This window comes from Corvus cornix, chromosome 19 (assembly GCF_000738735.6).
Source record: "Corvus cornix cornix isolate S_Up_H32 chromosome 19, ASM73873v5, whole genome shotgun sequence".
NCBI lineage: Eukaryota > Metazoa > Chordata > Aves > Passeriformes > Corvidae > Corvus > Corvus cornix.
The window spans coordinates 4,262,192-4,279,897 of record NC_046348.1 but is presented as its reverse complement, the minus strand read 5'-3'; the positions used below and the strand labels follow the sequence as shown (position 1 = coordinate 4,279,897).

At 45.5% G+C, this 17,706-nt stretch overlaps 1 protein-coding gene across 7 annotated transcripts in view; it reads right to left on the bottom strand.

Annotated features, from left to right (window-relative positions):
• Positions 1–17,706, bottom strand: part of COL26A1 (collagen type XXVI alpha 1 chain) — a 166,796-nt gene that overhangs the window by 134,499 nt on the left and 14,591 nt on the right. For all 7 annotated transcript variants that reach the window (XM_039562993.1, XM_039562994.1, XM_039562992.1 and 4 more), the window contains exon 2: positions 7,040–7,162. In XM_039562993.1, coding sequence (XP_039418927.1) covers positions 7,040–7,162 — 123 coding nt within the window. The remainder of the gene's footprint in view (positions 1–7,039; positions 7,163–17,706) is intronic.

Sequence of the window (17,706 nt, the reverse complement as noted above, 5' to 3'; positions counted from 1 at the left end):
CCCCCTTTCTGGATTTCCCCTGCCCTTTGACACTCACAAACAAAGCTGTTTGTGCACAAAGCCCACATGAGAGGGAAGGCGTGAAACTCGTTTCCACATCACCAGAGAAGGTTTTGTTACTCTGATTCACTCAGCCGTTGCAGTTTGTGCCCAAGGAGACCTCAGTGACCCTCAGAGGCCTCTATTCATTTTTATTCAAGCCCCAGGTTGAAAGTTTGACTGTCACTTACTGATGGGTTTCAGGATCACAGGATGAATGAACTTGCCCTTTTGACTGGCAAAGAATCCAGAAATCAAGGAATCCAAGCTCTCTTTTGCCTACTTCTCTCATGGCATGGAAGTCAGATATCAACCCAGTGGGTCCAACCCCGTACATGTAACTGACACATTGCCTTCCAGGGACCCTCACCTTCATTACAACAGGTGTATCAAAGGGCATTCAGAACAAAGCTTGACGTAGTTCCTCTGATTCTTGGTACCAATGCCCTGATTCACAGACATGCCAAAACCCTACAACTCCCCATAGAATATCAGAGTATTCTGACATCAGATTTCAAATCGATCAGGTTAAGTAACCATATCTCAAAGCACTTGGAAAGAAGGGACTTCAGGATCTCAGAGAAGCTATCAAGTATATATTTGGTTCCCAACACCACCACACCCACTCCAGACAGACCGTCATAACCATCCTCTCAAAGCCTACCAGACACTGATTACACCAGGCAGCTCCTCTGTGTAGCACACACAGGGCAACTTCACCTCAAACCAGAGCCACAGCTGATGCAAGGACAAGAAGCACCTTTGCCATCACGCTTGCACTCAGGCATGGCAGAGACCATCACTGTGAATCAGACCAGTGCTCTTTTTTCCTGCATCTCCAGCTCTTCCAGCTTCCCTACCACAAAAGCAGTAGTTCCCCAGGGAACAACATAACCAGAGGAGTTTTAAATATGCTCCTGCAGACACCAGATTAAAAAAAACAGACAACATGCAGCTGCAGGAGTGTTGGAGCTCATTGTGTCTTCTGCCTTTGCCAAAGGGAAGGAAGAAGACTCTGTTTACCTCTGAATATGTCTGGTTCAAACAACTTAGCAAAAGACTAAACCCAGGAAACAAACCTACCTACCTCCCACGCCCTGATGTCCACAGTAATACCTGACAGGCTCCCAGTCCCAAGAAAAAAGGCCAAGGACACAGAGATAGATGTTTCTATGCCACCAGAGTAATCATCAGCTCCTGTCTTTACTAACAATCAGATGTCAGTGCTATTGCAGAGCAGTGCTGCAGTAAGGAGGAGGAGTGCTCAGAGGATGTCTGGGCAAGATCAAAAGGCCTCAATCAGCAGCCTGAGCACAAGCCCTGAAACAGGTGACCCTCCACCTGTGCCCAGCCAGCACCACACAGCCATTGTTCAAAGCTGAGAATGCCCCTTTGTGCTACAGCTCTAATCCTACACACCCAGAGCCTCTGTCTGTCCTGCTTGTAGGAGCACTGTTCGTCCTGCATTTATATCCCATGTGTGCTTTGAAGAGCAGACGCCTTTTTCCAAGCGCATTTCTCTCCAAGATGTGGAGTCGTAAGGGAATTAAACACATAAAAGAGTTTATGTCTAACAGTACTTCAAATAGCAATCCTAATGCACTGGAATAAGCTCTGGGACTTATTATTCAATTGACTGGAAAGCAAGAAAAAGAGAAGGATTTCCCTGTGGCATTACTAGTTCTGAAACTGAGGGGAAACATCAGCTACAGGCCAATCTCCTGGGTGACAGATCCCCAACTTCTCCTACTGACCCTGTAGCAACAGAGTTTTCAAAAGCACAGAAGACCAAATTGGATGAGCCTGCAGAATTCCTTCTTTGTTATTCTACAAACTAGCTTGTAAAATCCCCCCGGGAGCAGTAATGTGTTCAGTTTAAATGAAAAGAACAAAAAAAATAAAGAAAACCCAGCATTCAAAAACACCAAACAAGAATGATCCATGCAAGATGTGTAGCCTGCTTACATTAAATGCACACAGCATTTGTGATAAGCCAAACCAGCTACAATACTGAAAGGAAAAAACAGGCAGTGACAGGCAGCTGGAAAGGGCATCAGAGCCCAGATTTGCTGTGTTGCAAGAACACTCTTCCTTCCATCTCTCCCATCTCTGCATGAAGTTTAAAGCCAACAGATGAATAATTAAATGTTTGGAGTTTTGATAACTTATCAAAGTAAGAGACCAGGTAAACCCATCCCTGTACAAGCCAGCTGTGGGTTTCCTGGAAAATCTTCAAAGTCTCTGAAGGCAGAAAATGCTGCAGAGACAGGAGGCTCAAAAGCTGAAGTCAGACAGCTCTGTGACCATGGAGCACAGCAAAGCATAACAGGATAAAAACTCACACAGCCTTGCTGGGAACATTCATTTTCAAGGATAGGACAAGCGGGAGAGGAGCTGGAATATCCTGCTACAACATGAGGCAGCACGTTTCCTGAGATGAGATGGGGATTTTCACAGCAACAACAGTTTGAAGCACAAAGTGTTTGTCTTCTGAAGGCTGTAACAGCACATGATCTGCCAAGGCCATTCATCCCATCCATTCACCTCCTGAGACACTGCTTTACTGACTGCAACAATCATACACCAATACTCTAATCAAAAGTAGGCTGATTTTGGCCAGCTAGGGTACAGCAAGCAGCTGCCCTGTTGTGCCATAAAACACAGTAAGAAAAAAGCAGCACTGTTCTCATCTTACAGGTGAGGTGGCCTGGCTGGACTGAAGGCACAGGAAGTCACAAAAGCTCCAGCAACTTAATGTAGATCTCAAATCCTTACCTGGCCTTCAAGACCACCCTCCTCAGTGAGCCTTGAGGAGTGCAGTGTCCCAACAGGACAGGACTGGGCTGCAGCAAAAGGATTGCTGAGGAGAAGGATTAAGGTTTGGACGCCTGGGTTTACTGGGAGCTGGGGACAACCATCCAGGCAGTAAAGAACCAGAGATTAGGCTGCCATTGAAGCCCCAAGGTAGGGACTTTGTCCCTTCCTTCAGACAGACAAATGGCATGTGAGTGTGAAGCAGCCCAGGAGCTGCAGCCAGGCTGCTGCAGAGCGTGACACAGCAAAGGCGCAGCCCATGGCACACAGGAGCCAAAGCCTTCGCTGCCCAAACAGAGAGAGCTCAGGAACAGATCTGCTGAGGGAAATCCTCCAGCCAAGACTGCTCCAGAGCAACTCAGCACTCAAGCTAAATAAAGAGCCTGGGGTGGAGGGCAAGAACAGAACAGCTCAGCTCAGCCCAGCCAAGATGACGACACTCCTGCTAAAGCAGCTCCGCTGCAGCTTCCCAGGAGCAAGTGAATGGACAGCAAGGACATCTCACAGCCGAGGCTGCAAGGCTGGGATCTCACAGATCCTCCTCTGGCAAGGGCTTGACCCTGAGCTGCAGTTTGTGCAATAAGGGAAAGAAACACAACAAGAATGAATGGGAGACAGGAAAGGGATTAAATCCTCGTCTGGCCACGCCGATGTCTGCTTGTAAGCGGAGTCTCTGCAGCAGAGAGCCCCTCTCAGCTGTCACCACAAGTCTGAGAGATGCCTTTTTCCTTGGCTGACATCCCTTTTGCTAGTGAGCAGCCTGATAATGGGTGCTGGCAGAATGAAAGCTCTCCCAGATATGGCTGACTCCCTGTAAACAAGGAGATGAAAACAGTTTGTTTCAAATCACAGCTGGGAGAAACACTACAAAGCCAAAATAGTGCCAATGGCTTACTGACATTTTGCATTGCTTACAGTCACACAGAACACTCTGTGCCCTTTAATTCAAGCTCAGGCACCACACATCTCCCTAGAGAAGAACAGGAGAAGGCCAAAAGACACTTTAAATTTACTTTTTTAGCAAAAGAAAAGCAGATATATTTCTATTACCTGAACAACCACAGGGATATAGAGAGCAAGAACATTTTTAGCTACTACCAGGCCTGGAGTAAGCCTGGCCTTGCCTGAAGCTAGACTTCTAGAAATCCCAAAAAGAGAGAGACTGGTATAGACAAGGTAAGGAGGAAACAAACAAGTAGGGCACCCAAGCTGTTTTCTGCTCTGTTTGTCTTCTGCAGGGATTTTCAGAGACCTGTCAAAGCAAGTTGTACAGCTTGGTGGCTGATGAAAGCTTACAAGCCCCTTCAAAGCCAGTTTCTTAACAGAAAAATCAGGTAAACAAATACAACTTGCAAGGAACTGCACTAGCAAGTGAGGGGCTGAATAGAAAAGGCACTACACTGCCTTGTGACTTTGGGAACTGTCTTTCTTATTGCTATCCTTTATATACAAGGAGTTTTCATCTGAAAACAGGAGATGGTGTTTACCTGAATTAGGAGAGAGATCAGTGTTTCCTAAAAAGACAGTACCCATTTTGGTGAGAGAGAAGGAGAAAGTATTTCTTTTTAAAAAGTAGTTTTAGAACTTCAGCTTGACTCCAAGATAAAAGAAAGCCACTTCAAGCATCCCTATGGGCTGGCAATGAAACACTGCTGGGCTGCTGTGTGCTCAGAAAGCAACACCTCAACCACACAACCTGGCTCAGGGGTACCAAACATTGTCCACAGTAGTCACACATCACAAGATCCATCGTTTTCAGCAGCCGGTTTTCATCCCCTTATCAAAGTCAGGTGCACTGCTGAAAACAAACAACCATTTATAAAAGATGTCTTGGCTGGGGATAACTTATCCAACAGCCCATTCAGCTCTCAGGAAACCAGAGGATTCACCTTCGTTTTTATTCATTCTTGGGGCTCTCCCTTTCAGACGGTGGCAGTAGGGGAAATTATCAGGAACCAGTTTTACCTCTGATGATAGGTGGGTGGGTTCCAGCATTTTGTCAGCAGCTTTCTGAGAGGTCCTTGGGAAAGAGGTGCAGGGTCTTTCTCTACTTTATGCAAGAATGTCATACCATGTGTGGTTAGAGGACAGACATTAGAGTCATTTCCCTGGAAGGGCTCCATCCTCTTGTCCTGCATTTCCTCCCAACTCAAAGGGAACAGAGCACTGATGTCCCCCCATCTCTTCTGGAAGGTTTCTCCACAGTGATCATCTTCCAAAAATGCAGCTCCTGTTAGCTGAGCTTTCACCAGCTGAGATCTTGAATATTTAATAACCCCAGCTTCTTTCCATATTTTCGCACAGAAAGAAAAATTGAGATGTCTGCTGCTGTTCTGCATTGTCTTCAAACAATTGGACTCATCAGGCAAACAAACCAAACTACATTTGAAACTGAAAATGTTCCATGAACAATGTCACAACAGCACACACTACTCCTAAAGTCTCTGGGTCAATGTAAGAATCAATGGCATCAATCAACTGCAGGGGCCCACAAAAAGAATTTTTACTAATAACATGATCAAATGTTTGGTACTTGTGAAATTCCAGTTGTGTTAACAACGAAAAATAAGTAAGATTTTTGGCAAGTTTAGAGGACAAGGTGAAAGCTCACAAGTTTCTAATGACAATTATGTGCCTAAAAAGCCTGGGAAATTAAAAAGCTTCAACAGAAGTTTGGCCATGACAGCATAAAATATGAAGTGTTTCAACCACAGCCTTGCACAAAGACCAAAGAGACACCGAAACAGATATATTACAAGTAAAAAAACTGAGACTGACCACTGGCCAAGTGGAAACTAGAGAACCAACTATGGGAACAGCCCCATGAACAGCAAAATGTGAATTCCAGATGAAGTGTCACAAGAACAGGGAGGTGGGTCTCAGCCTGCAGTTCAATCACCTTCTGGCCTGGTTATCAACTACAGGAGGACCTCAACCAATGCCCTGTGGTTGAATTGGTAACAATAACAATAAAATGAGTGAGCTCTGTGAGCTAAGTTATGGCTTGTCTACTTGGGAAATTGTTTTAGAAGCTAGGTGCAAATGTAGAGCACAATGGCTTTTCTGCCCCAATTCCCAGATGGGTGGGTAACACTGTCCTGCTCTGAGAATGTCTTTCAGAGAAGGCAAAGCTTAACAATGCAAAGACATTTTACTGAGAGGTGGTAGCTGGGGACAGTTATTTCACACTTTTTTTTCCTTCTTAAATGTAGGTTCCAAGACTGTAAATGATCGAAAGGCAAAGCAGGCTCAGGACAAGTTTCTGACACGTAGCTGGTTTTAAGCTTTGTTTCTCGTCTGAGGAGAGGACATTCTGTTTTAACATGTCTTTAAAGGGTATTGAGATCCAGGAAGTCTGAAGAAACTCCACTCTGAAAGATCCAGGGCACATTACCTTTGTCCCTCATGGCCTATAAGGGATTTGATCGCAGCTTTCCAGTGTATGTGATCAATATTACCACTACAACCCTGAGTACAGGGTACCAACAAGTCACACAGAACCATTGATCCAGCACCCCTGCTCACCCTGGTCAGACACACTGAACATTTATCTGCTTTCATGCCTGACCAGCAGCAGCCTCCTGTGTGGAGAAGCACAAACAGGCACTGCAGCCTGAGCTAAACTGTTCCCATAACTTGTCCTAATACTGATGTCCTTAAATTGAACTATCTGCCCCCAGGCTGAATTTTCTCCCCTTTTGTAAATGTAACTGATGTTGTCACATAACTTCTACAATAGGAGTTGCTTAATGAAGAAAAGAACTTTGTGTTTCAAGCAACTTGTGTGAGATTATATCACCCAAATAAATAGGCATTAGGTAGGTGGAGAATGGATATTAGATAGGTGGGTTCATGTAAACTTTCCTCTATAAAAGATGTAGTATTTTACCCCTCGGTGTGCTTGTTTTGTGGAAACCTCCACCTTGCACAGAATAAACAATATCTCCTTTCTAAACTAGACTCTCTCTGTGTTTAGAGAGTTCCTAAAATGGGAAACAGTGCTACACTTACCTTCACCTGTGACTACCCTGCAGTTATCACCAGTGGCATTCTTCAGTCACAGCACCCCAAAGCAGGATATCCCAGCTGACCCTCTGATCTCAGCCCTCTCTGCAGTACTCACCAGCAACCAAACAAAGAGGAAGGGCAGGAAGGTTTGGGCAACATGAGACATGAAGATTTTTACCTCACTAAGTTGGCACAAGGTCCTGGCCACCGGCAGCTCTGATAAACTCTCTGGATCACCGTTTCTGACCCGTTCTGCACCTGGCAGGAGACTGTCCTTGTGACCGTGTAGTGACACCAGTGCCTGCAGAGAGAAAGGACACACACTAATCAGCCCCAGTAAGACAGCCAGTGAACCAACACACACCAGACTGCAGTAAAAACAGGCCAAGTATCTGGCATGGGGTGGTTTCTTCTGCCAGCCATAGCCAGGCTAACTTGCAGTCTTCACTTCTCACCCCCCCCTCTCCTTCTAATAGCTGCAGAAAGATTCCCAGCTTCTGCCAACCTGAACCACAGATCCAGTTTTGCCTCTTGCTTGGTTGTCAGAGGCCAGGGTTTTACAGTGCATAATTTAGTTCTGTGACTTATCAGAAACAATAGGACTTGAGAAAAAAAAAAGAAGTGTTCCAAATCTCCTGATAGTCAGCTCCCATTGTACTGGTCTTAATTCCATCCTGCTTCTTATGGTATCATTCCCCAGCCTCCCACCATTCTGAACAACAGCAGAGTTGGAAAATTCTGCTTTTTGGTGTGGTGGAGTTCTCTGTCAGCAGGTCTCAAACAAGCTGGGTGCTGAACAAGTTCTGTTGTTGTCCTGCTGAGGTTACAGCCTAAAAATGGGCAAGGGAAAATGCAGGGGAGGAAGGGACAAGTGTCTCACAAGAAAATAAGAGAGAGACAGACCCCTCACTGCAAGGTGTATGAGACAGAAGGAACTGCATTTTCAGCACAGGGAATTTGGACCTAGAGAGCCTTCAGGGACCTTGTCTGAAAAATAAAATGTTTTAGGTTCCAGTTACATGTCTGAGGGGGTACAGAAAAGGTTATTTTCATTTCCCCCTTGCACTCATTGCTCATCTTTGCCAAATGCTGGTTCACGTTTTTGTGAATATTTTGGTGTGGAATGTTTTGTGATGCTTTTGTACATCAGTGTAGTGAACAGGTTTGAGAGTCGCTTTCCTACTGACTGGGGATCAGAACTGGGGTCACTGTGGGAAGTGGAGACACCAGTTTGTGCTCTAAAACACACCCAGTGCTTGTGTAACATTCCCTGCTGAACCAGAGGAGTCCTGGCTCCTCATCTATCTTAAAGCAAGAGGCCTCAATAGAACAGATCCCTTCAAGCACCACAGCGACTCCCCAGCCTTGCACACCAAAAATCAAACTGCTTGCACAGTGGAAATGCACCTGCACATTCCCTTCTCCTTCCCTAAACCACCTCCTCTCTGCCACTTTGATTTCTCCAGAACATGCCATTTACAGCATTTGTTGTTTTTCTCCCCTTTCTGCATTCCCCTCCCATCTCCACAGGAACCCCTGCTCTCTGGATAGCTCCCATTTCCATGAATAGGAGGCACACATGCCAGGACCACATGGGGCCAGCGGGCTGCTCACTGACCCTTGGGCTACAGCCGGCCGGGAACGCTGGCACACCCAGGGAGGGGTGGCTCTGTGCCCAGGGCCACGAGCCTGGCAGCAGGGACAAGGCTCAGCTGTGCAGCTTTCCCTGAAACACTGCTCCTGCTCCCCATAAACCCCGCTGTGATTCCTCATCAGCAAGTGTGGACTGTGGTCACACCTGAGGTGACCCCAGGTGGGCAGGGAGGTCTTACAGAACCACTTGTCTCAGATTTGTCAGGGATCTGTGGTGTATAAATAGGGATCAGACACCCTGTATTAACATCTGCAGCATCAAACCCTGTGACAAGGGGGGAAACCCTGTGACAAGGGGGAAAAACATAAAGTTCATGAAGCTTCAGATCACACGATGACATCAGATCCTTTAACAGGCTCAACACAACTTCACACAAACACAAACACAAAGTTTAGGGAGCGGGGCCAGAAGAAACAACGACACGAGCTAAAGGCTGAAATTGTGATAATTCAAGGTAAAGTTTTCCTTTTCATTTCACTTGCACACTGGGTGCAATCAGCCATTTGGTCTCTCCAAGCTTTATTCATGGGGTTTGTCCAGACAGGGGTAATATCTCCTCCTGCCATGGGAACAGCCAGTTGAGCACAGAAGGAAAAGCAGCCACGAGAAAGGGGGAGAACAAGAGGAATTGGGAAAACCACAGCTCTGCATTATTTACCCCAAACATGTTTTTAGCCCAGTGCTTCCAGCCATGGGAAGGACAGCAGCTGTGCATGAGCCTCAGAGCCAAAGCATTTCATGTCATGTAAAACAACCTGCACACGCACAGAACCTGCCAGGATAATAGCAGAATAATGTGTCCTGAAATCATGAAAACCAAAACTTCTCATTAAGATGTGAGGAGTAAAGGAATTGTTCCCACCACAGGAGAGGAAGGAAGCAGCAGTATCCACACTAACAACATGTAACAGAGCATGAAGGCCCATAAATACTGGAAGCAAATTCAGAATAGTTACTGAACATTTTAAATCAGAGTATAATTATCAAGGACTTGAGTACCTCCCCTCATGTTAAGGTCATTTTTCTGGCTTGTCAATGAAATCCAAATAAATATTGAATTACACGTTACGCTTTAACTGTTACGTAGCTCGTATGTGTGTCCCTCTGGCCTTCTCCTGGAGTCAGCTGGGAAGAATTGCTGTTTACAGGGTACATGGATTATCCTACACTGATTATTTCACTCTAGTATTGGTTTTGCTGGGTTTCTTGAGTACACACAAGGTACTTCTGTGTCAGATGGGAAAAAAAATAAAAATCAACTGCACTCTGAAAAAACCCTCCATATCTGATGCTAAAAATACACAGTTTCATATTCCTGAAGGGAAATGAGGTGAATGAAAGCAAACACCACCACACACCCCAGAAGAGAAAGGCAGGTGATGGGGGCAGACTCCGGAATTGCCAGAGGGAATCTGGGAGCCAATCTGCTCTTGTAAATGGACAATGGCAGCTCAAAATTGCAACTCTTAAGGAGAAATTGGAAACTAATCATTACCCTCTATGCCTTCCCTTGCATAGACACAAATTTAATGTCATCTTGCTCCTTCAAGGATTATTTTCAACTAGCTTGGGAGTCTGGCACTTCATGTGTGGCTCTGGAGGTGGCACTGTGCAGGCTGCCTATGTCAAAAACTGCAAGAAATGTTGATTATTCTAAGCTACATACAGAGCTGATTCTGCCGGGCTTTCTATTCAGTGGGTGCTGCTGCAATGCATAGATTTGCTTTCCAAACAAGCCCCAAACTGCTGTTATCTGAGTAGGTCTCACATTTTTAACAACTTATTCCAAGGACCAAGTAGAGCAGGTACACATATCCCCTTGCAAGTCCCAGGAATTTGGCAGTCAGGTTGTAATTCCTGCCTGGGAACAGCCTTTCATGGAAGTGAGAGGTGCTGAACAGAACTTGGTACAACCTCATGACAGAGCCTTGGGCAGCAGTTGAAGATAAAGGCTGCTCCCATTCTACAGCACGTTTGGGTGGGGAGAAACCCAACACCTTCCCAGGTTCATTTCTTCACATGACCTGACAGGGACCTGTTATAAAAGGAATCAATCACTACAGGAAGTGAGAAGTTCCCCGAGGCTCTCCATCCACTGCTTTCCTTGCCTGAAGCCATCACCTGCGTTTGCCAGGCTGAACAGGACTGACAGCTCATGGCAGGGTAACAGATCCTTCACTCAAATCCAGGGACAACATTTCACCTTCCTGAGCAGGAGCACAGAGAGAGCAGTGACAGTGATAAAGTACCACACTTATCACCTCATCTCAAAAGCAGAAACACCAGTGTGGGCATAAATAAAAAAAGGTCAGACCCCAAAGATACTCAGCTAATCAAATGTGAACACAGATTTCTCCAGCTTCTCTCTTTACCAACAGGAGGGAGAGTTTGGTTACAAAGGTACCCACAGCCAGGAGTGAAAGGTACATCACACTCTTGCCTTCCCATAGATAGCATAATTTTCCTACAAATACAACTTTCAGGGATTTTTTACTGTGGCACACAAGCAGGTGAGACAAAAACAGAAACACAGCTGGTCAAGGATGCATTAGGATATCCAGCTTGGAATTCACTGTAGATAAAATAGCACAGTGATTACAACAGAAAGAAGACAGACAGACAAAACCATCCCAAGACTTCTCTTTGCAAGCCAAAAGTCAGCAAGAACAGCCTCTAGAATGCAAGCAGGCTTCAGACAACGTGACGAAAGGCCTCATCATGGCTTACAGAGATTATAAATGACCCTTTATATTACACACAGATGCTAGAAAGGAAGGTTTAGGACTTTTACTGGCATGCATCCAGGATGGCAGAGAATATATTGCTGCTTATTCAAAAAGAATATTCCAACCAAGCAAACAAAATGATCCAAAGAGCAGCTCCTTTAGGATCTCATGCATGCTTATGACCAGCATATTTAGTGTGAGGTTCTGCAGCATCCCATGGAACTGGTCCTTGCTTAGAGAGAGGAGTTTCACTTGGTCCATTTCTTCCAGCTGTTTCCAAAGAAACACCCCCTCCTCTCACACCCTATTTAATTCTTGCAAGACTTTCACCCACAACAGAGGATCTGCAGATCATGGCCCGTAAGCTGCTGATTTAGACAGTTTCCTTCTGGGGCTACAGACGGAGACCTCACGTCTTGATCACGGCTGACAACGTGTTTTTCCAGAGGGAATACGGGTGTTGATGCCAGCAGATATCTCATCATATTTACTGTGTAGGTTCAGGATGTCACTGTGGACCCTTCAGGCTAAATGGAACAACAAAATCAATAGTTTGCTTCCACTTGGAGAAACTCTGCACACTCCTGTTTGGAGCTTAAACTGATCCCTCCCTCAGCAGATGCTGAGAGATGCCTGCTCTCTGCTGACTCAGCAACAGCAGTGATGGCTTCAAGCACCTGGACACTGGAGGACACAAAAAATCCTCACCTTCCAGAGCACATGGGGAACAGCATGAGAGGATCTCCCGGGGCATCTGGGTTCACTCAGAAAGCTGGAGCTGCAGTTTGCTTCCATAGGCAGACACCAGAGACAGAGCCATACCTACACCCTACTGAATTTCTGAACCTTCTGCACCCCTCAGCAGAAACTTATTTGGACTCACAGCTCACCCCTGGAGATTCTGGATGTCTTTACAGCCTGTCATCCAACAGTGAGAAAGAAAAGGGACTGCAGAGGGTGGAGAAGTGTAAGGTAACAGATAACCAAGCTAAAATACTGTAGGTTCCAGAAGAGCCACATACTCACATATCAAAGCTTAATTCCTGGATAGCATGACTGAGTTAGAGCAATCTTCATGGATGGGAAGACACTGACAGGAAGCTTCATCTTCCCTCCCTTCTCACCATTGGGATTTGCACAGTACTGTTTCCTAAGCCTACGGGGTGCATAAGGGATCTCTCCATCCATCCATCCATCCATCCATCCCTCCCCCATGAATGCTTAGAAACACTCACACCACAACACACTCACAGAGCCATCCCCAAAAACAGCGTTTGCTTCTTTCCTAGTTCAAACTGCTGGCTTTTCCCCAAGCTTCTCTGCATCCTGGGAGTCCCTGGAGGATGTTCCAGGTGGTTCACAAGAGAAAAGCCACCTGGCTGTTAGCTGGCTCCATTTCACTGGAGAAGGGATCACAAACTGAGCAGTGTTAGAACCACCGGGCTGAACCGATCAGGACTCAGCAAGCAGCCGGTGAATCGGGAGCGTGCAGCTCAGAATGAAAGCGGCTGCATTCTTGCCTAATCACCTCTTTCGATGGGGTGACAGTTCCGCTTCACACACAAAGCCAGGGCTGCCGTGCCCTGCTAAGGACGGACCGACAGCTGCCGTGCCCTGCTAAGGACAGGCCGACAGCAGGCACCACCTCCCACACGGCACCTGTGGGATGATGCTCTCTCTGGACTGAAGGACTCGGCTCCAGCTCCCGAAAAACGGAGCTTTGGTGTGGGCTTGGTAGAGACTTAAGTGGACAAGCCAGAAGGAAGGGAATTCATTCTGGGAGTGGGGGGAATGCTTAATATGCAGGGTTGTTTCATCAGCACCTGTTCCATGTGTTTGGGCACAAACTGACCCTCCCCACTCCCAATAAATATCACAGAAGTCTCTCGGTGAGGTTGGCATTTCTGATGCTTGTGACTTGCCCTAAAGCTTTGTCCTGTGTAAACAACTGTACTGAATTATCTTTTTGTTTCCATAAGGATAACACACTGTGTGTTATACTTAGCAGGGATCAACATTTAGGGCACAGAAAACAGTAGGAGTGTTTTGATAGCTAGATAGATTTCCCCAAGTTTCCTCATAACATTTTTCACTGGAGCTATCAATTTCCCTGCAATCCTAGAGAGGAATTTCAATAAAATCAGAAGGTCACTGACTTTCACTGGGAAAAAGTTGCCATTCTGACTCAATGAAAGCAAACTGTGCCCTTTTCTCTGTGTAAATAGTACAGCATCCCATTTGCTCTGCCAGAACAGCAATCCATACACTGTGTGCTGGAGCCCACCATTACAAGGGGTTAGTTATTTATATATTCCCCTGAGGCCAGGAGCAGAAGTTGCCCTCTACGTGCCAAGAAATCCAGATTCAAAGTCTGCCAGGCTCTCTGGGGTATCTCTTCCTGAACCATCCAGTTCTATAAAACTGCATTATTCCTTTCTTATTCACAAATACACACCTCCCTGAATGTGCTTTGACTCTCATCAGGATCAAGTTTACCAGCTAATTCAGTTGGCTGTGACCAGATTACTCTTTACTACTGTGACCTGCCTAAAGAGGAAACAATCCCATCACATGTTACTGGAAAGCTCAGATAAAAGCCAAGTTGGGCTTAAGATTCCCCTGTTCTTGGCTGTATTCATGCTCTCCCCAGGTAACTAGGTTTTAGGATCAAGGCTGTCATCCAGCTCGTTGTCCAGCAGAGCCAGCTACAAAATTCAATTGTAACCAGCAGTCTCCACAATCTTGGAATGTTCAGAGTTGATGGATTGATTCAGGCCTGTAGATAGATGGACCATTGCTAAAGAATCCATGAAAGACCACCTGGCAGGGGCGAGGGGCTGGCTGTACACAAGCTTACGATGGCAGAGTTCAGCTCAAAGCAGATTCTGCTCCTCCGTTACAAAGTTTTAAGAGGCCTGCAAGTCAGAAGCCATGACAAGCCACAGTAATCTTGTTGTCAATATTGATGTTTTACGCATGCCTTACTCCCACTGAGCACTTCATAGTCACTAATAGAGGTTACCCTGACTCCTGTGAGAAAGGGAGAAAAATCTTTGTAACAGCCCATTCATTTTGGGAAAGGAATAAAACTGGAAGGCTGCTGGTGTTTCTGAAGCCAGACAGCAGCAGCCATTTGAAGCAGCAGAGAGCCAGAGGCACGAATAAGAACAAGACAAGTTCCAGGTCTCCCACTCCACTATGCTGGTCAGACAAAGATTGGAAGGAACTCCAATCTCTCTGCACACACCACCACTCCACCCCCACAATAAGAGTCTGAACAAAGTGGCCATAAAAATAAGTTCTGGCTAGCAGAGTAAGATGGGACAATTTATCTAGGAACCTCCCAATAGCATAACCCTTCCCCAGGGGGGCAATATGTTCTGTGCTTAGTGCACTTCAAGTGCTCACTTGCCAAGAAGAGCCTTAAGTTTTCCCACAAAAAGTGGATTATCAGAGCCTGCTGGAGGGAGTTTAGTCCTAGAGGAATCTTTACCTTAGGAGGAAAACACAGTTCAGTCTGCACAACAGCCTCAATCTTTAGCAAGTTCTGCAGCCAAGCACATTTAATTTCCTTGCTTTGCTTTGTGCAGGGATGACCCTGCAAAAAGCACTACCTCAAGGGGTGAGCTTTCTTCAATCCATAGGAAACTGCACAAGATTTTACCTTATCCTCCTGCAGCCACTGAAGTTACATGGGCTAAGGGAAGCCCCCTCTCGACTGGAATTATTGAACACCTAGAAGCAGAATAGCTAAATACTATGGAACACATGTGCAACTCTTCTTCAGAGACAAGGAGGGAATCCAGCTCCCCAGAGCCACATTCAGCTCCTTCAGCCATGAGAACATTCCTCTTTTCTTCTAACTTTCAAACTCATTCACAAGGCACCTTCCAGCTGCTGCAGCTATTCAGGAGGGGCTGTGAAGATGAGAACTCTCACCTATTACATACACTTGATTCACTTGTAGAGCATCAGCACTGACATTAATGCAGGATAGTGATGCCTTTTCCTGGTCTTAAAATCAAGACTCAAACATGGTTAGAAGGGAAAAAGGGATTTTACCTTGGTATTTAGTTTAAGGATCCTTAGATGCACCACATCCAGGTCAAATGCACCGAAATGCACAGCCCCAAAAGATCTGGTATACCATTATATGTCTTACTAATTAGCATATCTATCAAAAATTCTCCAGTGAGAGGCTCGAATGAGCCCCCCTCCCCAAGGAGCCTTCCCCTGGATGGTTCTATCTGAGCTTACAGAATGTGTTCTGGAGAGGACCTTGGGGTCTGGGGCACACTGGTCCCCAGCTACGAAGCTTCTAAAATGTTGAGTCTCCGAGCTGAACAAACAAGGTCAGGAATGCAGGCAAAAACCACTAAGGATACAGAAGTTGTAAAAAGGTATAACAGGAGTCTAAAAGAAAACACAAAAAATCTTCATGACATCAATAGAACAGAGGCAGATGAAGATTTAAACATTGATCAGGGAGGTAGTATCAGAAACAAACCGATCACATTCAGAACATGCCCCTCAGTGCCTGTATACCTGTCTGTGTGTGCATAGGGGCAGACAGCTGAGAAGACACAAGGAATATTCCTCCAGTCCCTCTGGTTTATACCCAGCACCCATCTCCCCTCAGTTTGCCAGTGACATGTTCCAGCTGAATCAAACCATAAATATGGTTGACCTGAACCATAATTACCTTCAGCATGGAAATGAAAGAAGTTAGTCCATGACTGAGTGCTCAGAAATAAAAGGGGGTTCACTCCTTTGAAGTTCTTTGCTTTTACAGACATTCTTTTACGCACTGAAATGTTTTGCTGCTCCCTCTCCTGAACTTATCACAATCAATGAGAAGACAGTAGTTTCCAGCATTCACAGAGGGAGGAAAGAGGAAATGTACAAAAAAAATCCACGGAATCTGTCTTTGTTAAATTAGACTGACTTGATGGAATTTGGCATTTGATATCCATGCAGCATGGAAATCATGCACAATTACAACCAAGTATGTCATTTTTGCAACATAAAAGCTGCTTGAATTAAAGCCTTTCAAAAGAAGAACCCGAGTCTAAACATTTTTGCACAGCTGGATAACATGGTTGTAGATAGGTCTAACACCTCCATACTGTGAATACATCCATAGTATTGGTTTGTTCATTCCTAAAAAGCCTGACCTTGAAAAGAGGGGTGGGATCATGGAAGGAACAAATCCTTATGAGCTTGATTGAAAGTAGAGAGCTGGGATTTGGCACACCAACTATTTGTCTGAAACAGATCCCTGTGGTCAAAGTCTACATTTGGTACTTGTCTGTGTCCTACTCTGAGGGTCTGATCTAGAACTGACTAAGCTGAGGCAGTGACCCTGATCCTCATTAGTAGCACCAGACTAACTTTGATAAAAGTCAGTACATCTACGTTCACAAAAATCCATTCAGATTTAAACTCTAACTTTGAATTAGCAAGAGGTAGAGTGCAAATTTGAAGTAGAAGAATGGGACACTGACACATACCTGCTTGTCCTCAAAACCTTTGCAGAGAGGAAAACATTGGGCAAACTGGTATAAGGAGTCACTGACCCTGTTAGAGCATCCTGTGCTTTACTGCTGCTCCTGTCGTGGCTACAGCTGCTCCTCCGCCATCCACAAAGGCAGTGCCCATAGCTGTCTGTAATTCCCCTTGCCACATTACACTGTAACAAAACACTTTGCAGAATTCACTCCTCCAAAAGGGACAAATCAGGCTCCTTCTGGATTCAGCGTCTCCTTAAGTCACACACTTTGCCCTACAGAGCGTGTATCTGCCTCACCAGCCAGTCTGCAGGGATTGGACAGGGCCTGCTCCCAAATTTGTTTTGGTTTTTTGCTTATAGAGTTCTGTACAGACAACAGAGCATCTTTGTGCCTCCCATTCAGCCCTCTGGTGCCAAACTCCCAGCACTTACCAGCAGCAATGAATGCCACATGCATGACAGGAACACAGGCACTTGGCCCAAATGAAGCAGTGTTTTTCATTAGCATTATACCGGCACCAAAAACCACAAACTACAGCAAGAACAAAAGGCAATGTCAAAAGGACAGAGCTGAGTGTATCAAAAAAAAATCAGGATGGCATGATCAAGTCATTGCTTCCTACTATTGCATGATGTTAATCTGTTCAGGTAATATGCATGTTTTGGGTCTTTCCTGGAGCTGAACAGTTGGGATATTGCTGCCACTGGAGACAGGTACATCCTTCTGATAGCTAGAAAGAAAAAGATAGGTAGAGATCCTGCAGACAGCACATCGCTTTCTCTTTAAGGGAATGCAGATGTGTTTTCCTTATGTTTTTCAACCCTCAGAGCAGTGAACCCCAAAAGGTATCAAAAACCAGATCAAAGAATCACCTTCAGATTCACAAGTCTTAGGATGCAACTGGAAATAGCTGCACAAACAGCTGTGTCAGGAAAACGGAACCCACAACTCCTCT